Genomic DNA, 14,769 nt, shown 5'->3' with positions numbered 1-14,769 from the left:
AGCCTGGTCGCCGCCGGCTTAGGTGTGACGGGCGAGATCACGCTTGTAAATCAAAATAATTTTTTTAAAGTTATCATCTCGACCGTCTATATCTGAAGGCATTGAGTTATTATTGTGCCTGTCGCTGTCGCCGGGCGAGTGGGCCAAGATAAACACACGTCGTAACTGACTCATCATAAATGTGGTGTTGTTTAATCGTTAATGGTTCAGTTATCATTTTGGTCCTCTTTTATTTGTAGTGAAAGATTTGTTTAGGAAAATAATAGAGTTATAAAAAAACTAAGTGAATCGGATTTATGCATAGAATGATATGATGTAATTTGTGTTACTCGATAATTAAAATTATGTCATATTATTTAATATATAAATTCGATATATTATTTTTTATAATTATAACATTACTTGTTTGTTTAATAGTATCGACCAATGTATGAAAATTACCGTGAAAGTGAGACACATCAATGGGTGTATAATAGCTTATTTTATTTCATTCAATTTTTGTTTTTAAGTATGAATACACCATTTTTTTTATTTTATGATGTGACATCCTATATGGCATATGCCACCTCAATTGGTTATTGTTTGGTTTGCAAATTTAGGATAGATGAATTTTGGAAGGAGATTTGAATTTGGGGAATTCTAGGTCCCTTTGGTTTAATATTTTTCACTATTCTGTTTATACTATTTCCAAAATACCAATTTATTTTCCTAAAAATGTTATTATATTTTATTTAACTATTTTTAAATCCCTTAAGTTTATTAATTTGACTAAACATCCACAGAACAAAATTTAGAAATTAACAAAAACACCCTTATCACCCACATTTATCAGATTCCGATCACCACCGCCGAAAGGTGGTCGAAATCTAGTATAATAGCGTACTATCGATTAGATCTGACCGATAGTACGTCAATCTATCATTTTTCAGTCAGATCTGATCGAAAAAGGCCAGATCAACAACAAAAGATCTGACCACCGAAAAACACTGCTCTAATACATGAACAAATTGCATTTGAGAGAAGAGAATTTTTTTTTATTCAACTCAAAGGGATCCGTTTACCAGAAGAACAATATATATATATATATACAAGTAACCAAAATGAGTCAATCACAATTAATTAACCATAACAACTAACTAACTATTTAACCAATTAACTAAACCACTTAACTAACTAACTGACAGATTAACTAGCTAACTAAACTAATTAATTAATTATACTAATAATCCAATAGTCATGCTGGCACAAAACATGTCGAGGACAGACCCGACGAGTCAAGGTGAGTCATGGGAGGCTGACTCGGAGTGAACTAGCTTAGAGACTGCTTCTTTGATGAGGGGTTTACAAGATTCAATGAACGAAGTGAAGAAGCTTCTGGGTCNTTGTGGGAGTTGAATGATTTTGAATTTCGGGTTGAGTGGAGAGAGAGAGAGAGTGAATGAAGGTAGACAAGGACTTTGGTGTCGAAGGGAAGCTGCATGACGAGGACGGTGATGGAGAGGCGGTGGTCACAGTGGACCAGGAGCTTTGCCATCTACACCATCGTTACAACGTGGCCGACGCCCGATGAAAGTTATCAAAATAATTTTTTGAAAGTTATCATCTCAACCGTCCATATCTGAAGGCATTGAGTTATTATTGTGCGTGCCCCTGTCACGGGGCGAGTGGGGGGTGAACTCAGTAACTGACTCATCATAAATGTGGTGTTGTTTAATGGTTCAGTTATCATTGTAGTGCTCTTTGATTATTTGTTTGATAGTGTCGGCGGATGTGTGGAAACCAACGTGAGAGTGAGACACATCATTGGTGTACAATAGAAAAAGACTTTAATATCCTTTGTCTTATACTACTTTATTTTCTTATTTTATTTCATTCAATTTTTGTTTTTAATTATTACATCACCTTCTACACCGTCTCTTTTACTTCATGACGTGGCATCTTACATGGTATATGCAATCACAGCCGGATATTGTTTGGTTTGCAAATTTAGGATAGAAGAATTTTGGGGGCGATTTAAATTTGGGGAACTCTAGGTCTTTTTGGTTTAGTATATTTTACTGTCCTATTCATACTATTTAAAGAAAAATACTATTATTATAAAGAAGGCTATCAAGTAACATAAGAAAGAAAAAAAAAAAAAAAAAAACAAAAGAGATAGAGAGAGAATTATGAAGATCAAGAGTAGTAATTGTCTTTGTATGCACCATTTGTATTTGTCTTTATAAGGATATCACTTCTCATTTCTAAAATACTACTATATTTTATTTAACTATTTTTAAATCTTTTAAGTTTATTAATTTAACAAACACCCACAAAAAAAAGTTTAGAAATTAAAAAAAACACCTCTATCTATCCACATTTGCCAGATTCCGACCACTATAGTAGAAAAGTAGTAGAAATCTGATATAATAGCGCATTATCGACTGGATCTAGCCGATAATACATCAATCTATCATTTTTTGACTGGATCTATAATAAATTTGATCGAAAAAGATGAGATCAACGACCAAAGATTCGACCGTCCAAAAAACACTGATTTGATACCATGAACAAATTGCATTCGAGAGAAGGAAATTTTTTATTCAGCTTAAAGGGATCCGTTTACAAGAAGCATAGTTTATATGTATATACAAGTAACCATAGTTAGTCAACCACAGTTAATTAACCATAACAACTAACTAACTATTTAACCAATTAACTAAACCACTTAACTAACTAACTGACAGATTAATTAGCTAACTAAACTAATTAACTGATTATACTAATAATCCAATAGTCATGCTGGTATAAAACATGTTAAGGACAAACCTGGCGAGTCGAGATGAGTCAAGGGAGGTTGACTCAGAGTGAACAAGCTTAGAGACGGCTTCTTTGACGAGGTGTTTATGAGATTCAATGAACGAAGTGAAGAAGCTTCTGGGGTCGAATATTTGAAGGTCATCGCTTGGGAGATGAACGAAGTTGATGCGGTCACTAGCAAAGAGTGAGTTTAGATAGGTGTTAACTTTGGAGTCAATGGGTAATTTCATGACAAGGACCCTAATGGAGATGCGTTGGTGGCGGTGGACGAGGAGCTTGGCCAGCTCCAAGGTGTCTGACGCCTGGTGTAGGGATGAAGACAGGTCGGCTTCTTGTTCATTGAAGCTGGTTATTGTGTTCTTGAGTTTTGAGAGTAAAATTCAATAAAAGTTAAAATGGATTTTAAAATGGAAATTAATTGAAGTAAAACTATCTATGTAAACAAGACGATAAGTCAGCGATGATTAAATGCTTTGCTAACAGGGAGAAGACCTGTATGTGTTCAAATAACTGGAAATTGAAAAGTAGCTGAGTATTACTATTCAGACTCTCATAAATCTAACCTTACGTTAGTGATTTATGTTCAAATATTTTACCAATAGAGAAAGATGTCTTGCTTTTTGATTAATCAAAATCATCCTCAACTAGGTTATGGCAAATTATTTAAAAGTCAAGTCTTGCCTTGTTTATCAGATGTTCATGATGTATTAACTTGTGACATGGTAGACATAAGCCATACTTGCTCTATATAAATGCAGTGTGAAAAGAATTAAGAAGATTATTGTTTATCTGTTGGAATTCACATGAAATATTTTGGGCATCTTTTACCTGTTAGAACTTAAGAGGGCGCAAACTGGCAGAAGGCGGTAGATGGCGTTGACTCCCCTGCCAACCATTATTTTTTTCCTGCTCAATTGCAGATGATGAGGAGATTACCGGATTGTAGAGTTGTCGATCCAGGACATGAAGCGCTATGGGGTGAATATGGTCTTGTTGAGTTCCTACATCCATGTAACATCTGTTCTTTTGAAAAAAAAAAAGGGAAAATGAAATTACATGAACTAATTAACATTCATCAGAGCATGAAAGCTCACTATAAGGAGAAGGATATAATAAACTAAAAGACCAACTGCTAGCCTTTCAACAGCGAATCATTTTTGCAGCTAGCTGTCTTCAGTTTACTTTCAAAATCTGTGAAGAATATTCATGTTCATTCATTAAACAAAGAGATGGCATCTAGATTGGAGCTTCAGGTGGCCCTATATCAGCATTTTTTTTATTTCCATGGCTAATCCTTCCAACATCTCATATATCTTATGACATGGTTTTTTTATAAGACTTGAACAAGCCTCTCATTTTAATCCATTTTAATTTCAACCGCTAATCCCAACTCAATCACCATTTCAAAGGCATTCAATTAATTGGAACGCCGAACCATATGCTCTCTAGTGTAGAATTCCACCTACAGTGTGATACGAACCCTCCGATCACCTTGTGGCCTAAGATTGACACTTGTGGAGTCCATCTGATTACTTTTCCAATCTTGTCCATCTGAACCAAACGCCCCTGAGGTGATAAAACTATTTTATATAAGTATTTTGCCATCATTACATATATACGATTGATGCAATTTTTCGATTATCTTTTGTATTATTGATGTGGTAAGTATTTTTTTTTTTAAATGACAGATGAAATTTCATGAACCACTGTTGCTCCATATAAATTCAGTGGGAAAATAATAAGAAGAATGTTATTTACATGCTGGGATTCATATGAAAAAGTTCAGCATCCGTTTACCAGTGTTTTGAAGGAAGAGAAAACAAGGTTAGAAACTTGGAACTTAGAATGCCGAGTTGAAGGTCAACTGTTGTAGCTCCTTCAATCTCCTAGGTTTAATTCATATGGTCTGCAGAGGAACACTGGCGCAAACTGGCAAATGGCGGTAGATGACGTCGATTCCCCTGGCAACTCCATGATCATGCTGCTCGATTGTATAAATTGTTTGACTGATATATAAATTTTAATTATTAAACTATAATCCATTTTTTTTTCCTATATATAGACATAACTCTACATGATCAGGTCTACGTTTCATAAATGTTATGAACATTTTTTTTCAACATTCACACATGTTCAAAGGCTTCAAATTTGATTTCAATGAAGACATTTAATGCCACCGAATTGAAAGCAAAATTTTAACTTCATGTATATCTCATAAAGTCAACATTCTCAAGCTAATATGGTGGCTACAAGCAATGTTTTAAAACTTGGCCCAAGCAATGACCCGGTTAGGTGATTGTGTCTCGAGTCGAGTGGCAACCGACGGGTCAGACCGGTCAATCTTTCCACTTAATTTATCAATTAGTATTGTATGGTTAATATTTAATGAGTAAAAAGAACATTATTAGATCTCTCAATTAAAACAAGGACTATGTTAACTTAAAAAATTGAATATTTTATATTTTGATATTTATTGCTTGTTTAGTTTCACCACTTCAAACTGAAAATAAATCATATTCTTCTTAATAAAAAAAAAAGGGTTTTTAACTAAATACAAAAACTTATTTGTTTGCCTCAAATGACCTTTTCAAAAATAATTATACCCCTTAAAACCTTAATCTCTTTATATTTTATTCACGTTTTTATTTTACTTTCATTATTATATCACCTTCCACAACACTTTATTATATTATTTAATATAATAGGGATGTATTTTTTAATTTAAATTTCTGATTTAAATTTTTGACACATTTTCAGCTGTAAATTCAATACAGTCCAATGGTGTAGGAGTTGCTGGAGTGGAAAAGAAAATAACTATCTTCAAATTCCTTCTCAGATCCATTGGGTTGCAAAATATCCATATATTTTAAGTTAAAAATATCATCTGTAATACAATAATGTAGTGAGTACGTATTGTTATTCTCAACATGTATTTTAATAATTTTCCCAACTTCTTATATTTCTCTTAATATAGTTATCTAGAATTAATTTTGTAATCAAGCTAAAAACAATTAATAATGTTAGTTATTTGCAAAGTTAATATTTTCGTTATTATCAAATTCATCATTTGTAATATAAGCATAAATATATATCATATTTAATATTGATAAGGTCGTTTATGTGAAAAAATTAGTTTTTAGATATTTAAAATTTGTAAAAATAAATATTTAATACATATAATTAGATATTTAAAAATTACAAACAAAAATATTACAAACATTTCATGTGTTTTTATTCATTCAAAGTTATTCAATTACCAATACCGTATAATTATGAAACAAGTTAACAAAGACATTGTTGGAATCAATTTTGAAAAACAATTTCACAAAATAATGTCAAAATATTCCAAAAGTATCATAATCCATGTTGATGCTGCTTTTTGGCACCAACCAAATTGTCACGTGCGTTACGTTGATTGGCTGTTAAATACACGTGAAAACGAAATGTATAAAGCGAAATAAATGCAAAAGGAGTTTTTTAAGTGGTTCGGATGCTAAGGTAGCAAGTCCTACGTCCACTGACTTGTATTGATATTAGTGTGGGTCAAGTCGCAAAAGCGGACCGACTTACAAAAGAGTTGGAAAGAGTAAAATGTGTTTACAGGAGAGAGAGAGAGAGAGAGAGAGAGAGAGAGAGAGAGAGTTTTTCTCAGTATGAAAATGGCCGAATCCCCTTAATGAAGGGACCTTCTTCATTTTATATCAAACTGAAGCGTATAATCATCATTAAATCCATGGGTTGGTGTGATTGTCAGGATATAATCCGGCTTTACGTCCCATTTTCCTTTTTCCAAGCTGACTTCGCACGACTTATTGCAGGGAAATGGACGCGTGTGAGCTCCATATTATTTAGCAGGTCTGACGTGTGCGTGTTGCCCTGACGGGAGCAGGTCACCCTTCACGTGACTTTCCCACGTCAGCCCTTTATTTACCCAGGCATAACAATCCATTTAGATACTGAAAGTCTTTCCTTGATATTCCAAGTCTATCTTCAACTTTTGACGTATCTATTACTCTTAAATAATTCAAATGAAGAGGTGCAAATTATTTCATTATCAATTAAATTTTTGACGTATCTATTACTCTTGAATAATTTTTATTAACATTCATCAGAGCATGAAAGCTCACTATAAGGAGAAGGATATAATAAACTAAAAGACCAACTGCTAGCCTTTCAACAGCCAATCATTTTTGCAGCTAGCTGTCTTCAGTTTACTACACATGGTTTTCGTTCTCCCATTTTCAAAATCTGTGAAGAATATTCATGTTCATTCATTAAACAAAGAGATGGCATCTAGATTGGAGCTTCAGGTGGCCCTATATCAGCATTTTTTTTATTTCCATGGCTAATCCTTCCAACATCTCATATATCTCATGACATGGTTTTTTTTATAAGACTTGAACAAGCCTCTCATTTTAATCCATTTTAATTTCAACTGGTAATCCCAAGTCAATCACCATTTCAAAAGCATTCAATTAATTGGAACGCCAAACCATATGCTCTCTAGTGTAGAATTCCACCCACAGTGTGACACGAACCCTCCGATCGCCTTGTGGGCTAAGGTTGACACTTGTAGAGTCCATCCGATTACTTTTCCAAATCTTGACCGTTCGATCGAGAAATCCTTTTGGCAGCATGTCCGTTGGATTTGTATAGTCACTTGGTATGGCGAACTGACCCTTTGGTGAAGGTTCACGTAGGGACCATAAGAACCGATACCCACTCTGCTCGAGCGCACATGCAATCTCTTTCACCTGATCCTCATCAAAACTTCCCATGCTCCAGAAGCATAGGAACACAGTCGACGATGGCGGCTGATCATCAAGCCACTCCATGATTTCTGCTTTTGTTTTGGACCCACCTGGCCCTAAATCAATGCTATCACCCTCAAGATTCAAAATGGGTCCTATAGAACAAACGGGTGGGACATTAGTTTCACCATTTGAGAAAGACTTTATCATATTACTATACTAGACTCCAGCTCCATGAATGAATTTACAACAATACCCTTAACCCTTCGGAACCTCCATGCTTGCTCAAACACTATCATATACCAATCTTTCTCCAAGTATGCAGAAGGCATAACTTTAGCAGGAATTGGGTTAACTAGACTCGGTACTTCCAACTCGGTAACCGAGTCTTTCAACTCAGCGGTGTGCATGTTCTGATCATCATAAAGAGCCTGCGCGTGAAACATCAAACCGAGAGACCCTGCACTCGATGTGTAGTAAATATAGCTCGGAACTCCAAGCTCATCAACAATATCGATCATGACTGTATAAAACATGTCGAGAACGAACCCGGTGAGTCTGGGTGAGTCATCGGAGGCTGACTTGGAGTGAAAAAGCTTAGAGACAGCTGCTTTGACGTGGGGTTTATGAGATTCAATATATAAAGGCAAGAATTTTCTGGGTTGGATCCAGGAAGTGGAATGTGATCGTTGGGAAGATGAACGAAGTTGATACGGTTGGCTGCAGAGACTGAGTCGAGGTAGGCTGACTTTGGAGTCAGGAGGTAGTATCATGACGAGGACGGTGATGAGAGGTGGTGGACGAGGAGCTTGGCCAGCTCCACGGTGGAGAAGAGGTGGCCGATGCCTGGTATAGAAATAAAGCTGAGCTTTCTTGTTCATTGTGTGGATGATTGACGATTCCTTTTGTTGGTTGTGAGTAAAATTACACCAAGCTTTTATGGATATACTAATAGTAAATGATGTCACTGCCTTGCTAGTAGTGAATAGAGGAGAGACACGTGTAACTCATGCTCTGTGTGTACTGTATATACCATGTCAGCATACAACGCATGTACTACGGTTGAGTATATCCATACTTGATGAGCAAGATCATCCAGTGAAATAGTGACATGTGTTATCTTTTTTCTCTTCCATCCGTTGTTAACATTATTAATCAATAATTATGTTATATGATTCATCAATAACCGACATAATACGAAAACTAATTTTATATGTTATTTACATGGCGGAATTCATATGAAAAAGTTCAGCAGTTGATCACATTTTAATGTTCTTACCTTGCTCTATCATAAGCAAGATGCTTATATTGAAATGCCTCCTTTGCATCATCCAAGGTGACAATCGCCACGACAGAACGATTTTCTTCACTCGACGCCAAATTCATCTCTTCTTCTTCCTCCAGACTTAAGTTGCTTAACAGACACTCTCGTTGCAGCCCTAGTAGCAGAAATCTCGAAGGCATTCAATGCCACACGAGCATCGCCACCACAATTAGATGACAAGAACTCAATAGCATCATCCTTCACCTCAACTCTCATTCCAGCACTCTTCCCCACCCCCCTATCGATATCCTCGATTGCTCACCTCAAAAGTGTCTCAACGTGGCACGGTTTCAACGCATTAAGTGTAAGAACTCGACAACGAGACAACAATGGCGTAATCAAATGAAAAGAAGGGTTCTCAGTGGTGACACCAATGAACACAATACTTCCATCCTCAATCACAGGCAAAAACGAATCTTCTTGTGACTTATTAAACCTATGAACTTCATCAACAACCAAACAGTCCTCTTATTCCAATTATTTTTCACTTTCACCCTCCTGGCTTCCTCAACTACTTCCCTAACATCCTTAACCCCACCAGTAACCGCAGACAAACACACCAAACGATAAGAAGACACAACAGAATCCACAATGGCTTTCCCAATTGAAGTCTTACCGGTTCCCGCGGGGGGGGGGGGGGGGGGGCCGGGGGGGGGGGGGGGGGGGGGGGGGGGGGGGGGGGGGGGGGGGGGGGGCCCAGAGGATGACGGAAGGGAGACGGTTGGTGTGGCTGACGACCTCGTGAAGCGTACGAGGTCTCATGCGCTCTGTGAGGGGCACATGAGGCGCATATGTCTTGACACCCTTCGCGGGGGGAGCAGATTCCACCAATTGGGCGGCGGAGGCAGTGGCAGTGGCAGTAGCAGCGGCGGGTCTGATGGGTTTGGCAAAGAAACGATCGAGTTTTGGTTGGGAGGGAGATGGTTTGTTCGGCGGAGGGGCGGCGGGAGAGAATCCATTCGGTGGCTTTGAGAGTGGATTTTCCGCCGGTGGCAGCGAGGGCTTCGGCGGCTAACTCGTTTGGGAAGCCCATGCTTAGTAGTTGTTCCGTCTCCATCACTTTGGATTGCAGTTAGAATCGAAGAGACATGGGTTTTGTTTGGTTTGTTCTGTTCGATCTGTTTAATACTAATTATTATTATCATCATCGGATTTTAAGGATCCTATGTGAATTGTTCTTTCTAATATTCTTCTTCAGAATTTAAAAATAAATATACTTAAAACAATAATTTTTAAAGTCCCCAGCCTTGAAGTTAAGTACACTTTGAATCTCCCGTGACATCTTTCATAATTTCGGATTTTTTTGAATAATATATTTAAGACTCTTTATTGTAACACCTAATCATCTAGGCCAGTTAGATTAATATTTACATCGATGTTTATATTTTGTAAAGTTAAAATCATCGCTGCCCTTTTAAGTCTACACATTCAAACTATTACAAATTATATTTATACATTAAATTAATGATATATATTGATTAACTATAACATAATAATTGGAACTATTGATGTGCTTCGTCATTTATATATATATATCATTTCTGTGAGTTGATCTCAATTGTTGTATGTTGATCAGTGACTATGAGCTCCAAGACTTTCTTCTTTTTCTCATAACCTTTTGCCCATAGAATTGCATACAAACCAAGAACGATCAATACTGATCCCATAATACTGAAAAATAAGAAGAAGAAAAAAAATAGTTAATTAATTTCAAAAATTAATGTTTAAATCTTGAAAAAACCTAACACCTTTGGTTAATTCAATATATTATCTTCTAGAAATAATTGACATTAATTTTATTGAAGAAAACTAAGAGTTTCCCTTAAATTCTAAAAGATAAATATATTTAATGTATACACATTAATTAGATTAACCATTGATCCATGATAATCAAACGTTTAAAAGTTGATGAAGTTGGCAATAATTATGAAAATGAATATAAATATAAGACTATTAGTATCAAAATATTATTGTTATTTGCAGCAATATGAAGAAAATAAGAGTAGAAATTCCATTCAAACAGATTTTAAGAGATTCATTGTAGCAGCTTAATATTGCTTCTCCATCATTTTCGATTGAAAGCAAAGGACCTGACCATGCAAAACAATTTTGTGGAAATATTTGGTCATAGAAATCAAGTTATGAGCGGTTTCCAAGGGGCATGGAGAAGGAGCAAGAAGGACGCTCTGAATGCAGTTTCAGAACAAGCATTGGAATTTCTCCAAAATTTTGAAATGATCAAAGTAATTGATGTGAATTTTGATAGAGTTGTTAGTCTGCAACAGAAATGTGAAGATAGAGGGAAAATTTGATGAAGAAGAATGTACACAGAAGAAATGAGCAAGGTGAAGCACCATGCATAATGTTCTGAGTGATGCATTTATTATTATCATTATTTCTTTCTTTCTTTTGAGGTTTGATTAATAGCATGATGATGCCACCGGTCCAACCCATCGGTCAGACTAGTTAAACCATTCAACTTGGGACCCAGTCGCTTGATCGGGTCATTGTTCGGGTTGGATTTCAAAACATTGACTGATATCATAATATACATATATTGTAAAATCTATAAAAATTCGAATCTCAAGAGGATCCGAGCATTATATACTATAGAAGTAAAATAAAAATGCATACCTTCCCAAGTAGAGTTCTTCTCCTAAAATGAGGAGTCCCATAACACCTACAATTACTGTTGCCAACGGTCTAAACGCGGTCATGAAAACTGGACATTTTTCCCTTATAACCAATGTTTGTAAATACACTATGATTCCAAATATTACAACTCCCTGCAAATATTAATTAATCAAATGTCATGAATTATCAAGTTATTGATTCGATAACGTTATTGATTGGTTATAATTGACACAGTCACGTTATAGCTAGCGTTGGTAGTGAAGTTGAAAAATAAACTTACACTGTAAACAGGAGCAAGAAGGCTGATGTTCCAGGACAATTTCCAGGACGAAGGTTTATGATCAAGAATAGCAGTCATTATTGCCGCAAGTAAAGTTCCTGCTAGGCAAGTTATGAACGTGAGAGTTATTGGTGCTGGATACTTAATATTTTTAGCAAGTAAAGAATGGTAGTCATTCAGTGAATCTTAGCCTTCTTTTCCGGTGAAACGTCCCTTCCTGCAGCCACCGTGACGGTCATTATCACCGTGACATCAAGCAATTTTTATTTTTATTTATTTTAATATTAATTAATTAGTTTTAATATAATATAAATGTTTTTAAAATTTTCTTGTATTGTCCAAAGCAAACCTTCAAATTTTAATCAGTTGCTCTCCCTCGAATGAAACCGAACATTGTATATTTTCAATAATAAGCTCCACGCCTTAGTGCAGTCTAATACTACACACCAGATATACCCTATGTTTTTTTTTTTTTTTTTTGAATTTATTTCATTCGTCATCGGTTAAGGGCATTTATGTTTTTCTACTTTTTCTATTAAATTTAACGATAATATTACCTGTAAGATGAAGAATGCGCTAATGCAAGGTATGAAATGAAGAGCATGAGAGCCTTTAATCCAATCTCCATCTGAGAAAATGTTTGAGTGATACCACACTCCGATTCTTCTTATGGTGTCCAGAGGACGACGATAAGGAAATTACCACAATACCCTTGTATAGAGTCATAAATTTTGCACCAGCTAAGGCACAACGTGCCCACAATTTTTGCTTGAGCACTTGCTTCTGAAATCTTTAGTTCTCCATTCTTTTTTTTTTTAATTTTGCCAAAAAAAAAAAAAAAGGTGAAATTTCTTATTAATTATTTTTTTGATAATTTTTACTTTTGATTCATTAATTTTCACTTGATTCATTTAATTTTCATTAGTTTACCTGCATAAAACTGCCAAGATAAAGGTGATGGCTGGAATTGCATTGGCCATGGCTGAAGCAAATGTTGGTGAAGTTTATTTTAATCCTGCAAAAAACAGTGTCCTTCCCAGCACAGCTCTGCCATAATAATGTATATAAATCAATTTTTCGCCCAAAAATTGATCAAGAATTCTCTAATCAAAGTAATATCTCTACTTCTAGGGACCAAAATGTTATCTTCAATGAATAAGGGGGCCAAAAGTGCGAAAAATTATTTTTATTGGGGCTAAAGGGTTGCCTTCAAAAACTAGAGGTGGTCAGAATGATAAAAACTACATCTGTAAGGCTTAAATAATATTTTTCTATATAAATTTTAAAGAATTCTGTGAGGGCCGAGGTAGCCACAGCCAACCCAGAACTAAACCTAGCTGTGCCCCTTGTATCATAAATTCGTTTTCCACAAGGTAATTGTTCGTAAGGATACTGTTTTTGATAACCAGAGATGTCCAAGTCAGCTTATGCGTACTTCAACCAATCTTCGTGATCCTGAAACTAGCAACAAAGTGAAAACTCTAGTGGCTACCACTATTAGCAACCGATGAGGGACTTAAACTCAGGACATTTTGAATAATACACGTAAGAGTCTCTATAAAACCACTTAGTCATCTAGAAGTAGTTCATAGGGATACTTACTAATGTAGTTGTACTTATAAAAACTCTCTTCTTTTCTTTTTTCCCAAAAAAGTATTGATCTATCTATTCATAGACAAGTCTTTCTTATATATTTCCTTCATAATTAAAAGATTTATATGATAGATGATCATATAAATTATTATTTTTTGAATAACACAATAGCATCTTCTCCAAGATGAACACTTCCCAGCATACCAAATAAAACCTTTCTTCTTTGTTTTTATTCTTGGAATATGGATCTATGAAAATTCGAGTGTTTCTCATCTTCATAATTAAAAGATTTATACATAAAAAAAATCATATAATTAAATTACTCACCCTAAAAGGCCAAGAAAGAAGATGTTTCTCCAGACTTGGATGCTTAGTTTGCTTTCGTTGTTCCTGCATACAAGAGAGAGATCCTGAATTATTAAGATCGTGAATCACATTAAACATAACAACAATTAGAAGATTAATTAATGAAGTAATTACCTCTCAAAGAGAAGAGCAAGAAGAGCAGTGGCCAAAGTTCCAAAGCCATGAGCGTAAACAACCAAAACATAGAAGCTCATGCCATCATCCAGAGAGACCTTGGAGACAATATTGTAACCTGCATANGAGTGTGAAATTTTACTTCATATTCTCTTACCCAGAAGGTACCAATCACAAACTTTACGAATTGTGACCGTAGATTCTCAAGTTCAAATAAGATCATTACAATTAGGTATGATACTTCTCATCTTTGAACTTCATTACTATACCACTACAATTTTTTTCATTAAGAAGTTAAAGAAAGGCTACAAAAATTAATTTGTTTTGAACTTCATTATTTCATCTTTAAACTTTATTGGCTTGGTTGAAGTTTATATAGAATGTGTAGTTAGTGGCCACATGTCTAAATTAATTTTCCACGTGGGTTAAAGAAGACAAAATTTTTTGTTTAGAATAATATTGCATATAGGTTGTCTCCATTATTCCAAGTTTGGTCGAGTATGATTACGTAAAGTATTTAAAATTCATCATTTATTGTTTAGCTATTTGTTGCTATTGTTTTACTTGCAGAATATAGGTCATGATAATAATCTCTCACAGTGTGTAGTTTTATATCGTGTTAAGATATCTTTTAATAAAAAAAAGGTACGAGAAATGCCATTTTTTCTTTTGTGCTTTTGACACTTACTAAAATAATTAACATTATTCGATAAATAATGATTCTATCTTGAATATTTACACTATGAATAAAAATGAAAACCTTTCGAAAATATAACAACCAAATCTCTATGGATGTAGCTTAACGGAGAAGACTTAATTTAAAACTTCCTCTTTAAAGTATCATCATGAAACCAAAATAAATTATATAGTTTAATATGTTGATCTTAAAATTAAAAGAAAATGTCTTA

General features: G+C 35.0%; 2 protein-coding genes and 1 pseudogene across 2 annotated transcripts; all 3 read right to left on the bottom strand.

Moving 5' to 3' along the window:
• Window positions 1-7,274: 7,274 nt before the first annotated feature.
• On the bottom strand, window positions 7,275-8,431 carry LOC116112138 (UDP-glucose flavonoid 3-O-glucosyltransferase 6-like). The gene is made up of 2 exons (XM_031398321.1): window positions 7,807-8,431; window positions 7,275-7,705 (listed from the first exon to the last, which is right to left on the bottom strand). The coding sequence occupies exons 1-2, from the start codon at window positions 8,429-8,431 to the stop codon at window positions 7,275-7,277; spliced, it is 1,056 nt and encodes a 351-aa protein (XP_031254181.1).
• A 367-nt stretch (window positions 8,432-8,798) lies between these two features.
• LOC116112137 lies at window positions 8,799-9,931 on the bottom strand (annotated as a pseudogene).
• A 478-nt stretch (window positions 9,932-10,409) lies between these two features.
• LOC116112136 (WAT1-related protein At5g07050-like) lies at window positions 10,410-11,866 on the bottom strand. Its single transcript, XM_031398319.1, has 3 exons — window positions 11,789-11,866; window positions 11,509-11,660; window positions 10,410-10,545 (listed from the first exon to the last, which is right to left on the bottom strand). Exons 1-3 carry the CDS (start codon window positions 11,864-11,866, stop codon window positions 10,410-10,412), a joined length of 366 nt encoding a protein of 121 aa, XP_031254179.1.
• Between the last annotated feature and the right edge of the window lie 2,903 nt (window positions 11,867-14,769).

The sequence above is a fragment of the Pistacia vera genome, unplaced genomic scaffold (genome assembly GCF_008641045.1).
Source record: "Pistacia vera cultivar Batoury unplaced genomic scaffold, PisVer_v2 Contig656, whole genome shotgun sequence".
Lineage (NCBI taxonomy): Eukaryota > Viridiplantae > Streptophyta > Magnoliopsida > Sapindales > Anacardiaceae > Pistacia > Pistacia vera.
This window is presented reverse-complemented; position numbering and strand designations above follow the sequence as displayed.

What these genes read in the sequence shown, in the direction of transcription:
- LOC116112138 (XM_031398321.1), bottom strand. Translation starts at nt 8,431, where the DNA reads ATGAACAAGAAAGCTCAGCTTTATTTCTATACCAGGCATCGGCCACCT. An exon ending in GAGGTTCCGAAGGGTTAAGG is followed by an intron (nt 7,706 to 7,806) that starts GTATTGTTGTAA and finishes TTTGTTCTATAG; the next exon opens with GACCCATTTTGAATCTTGAG.
- LOC116112136 (XM_031398319.1), bottom strand. Translation starts at nt 11,866, where the DNA reads ATGACTGCTATTCTTGATCATAAACCTTCGTCCTGGAAATTGTCCTGG. An exon ending in TTCTTGCTCCTGTTTACAGT is followed by an intron (nt 11,661 to 11,788) that starts GTAAGTTTATTT and finishes TAATATTTGCAG; the next exon opens with GGAGTTGTAATATTTGGAAT. An exon ending in GAAGAACTCTACTTGGGAAG is followed by an intron (nt 10,546 to 11,508) that starts GTATGCATTTTT and finishes CTTATTTTTCAG; the next exon opens with TATTATGGGATCAGTATTGA.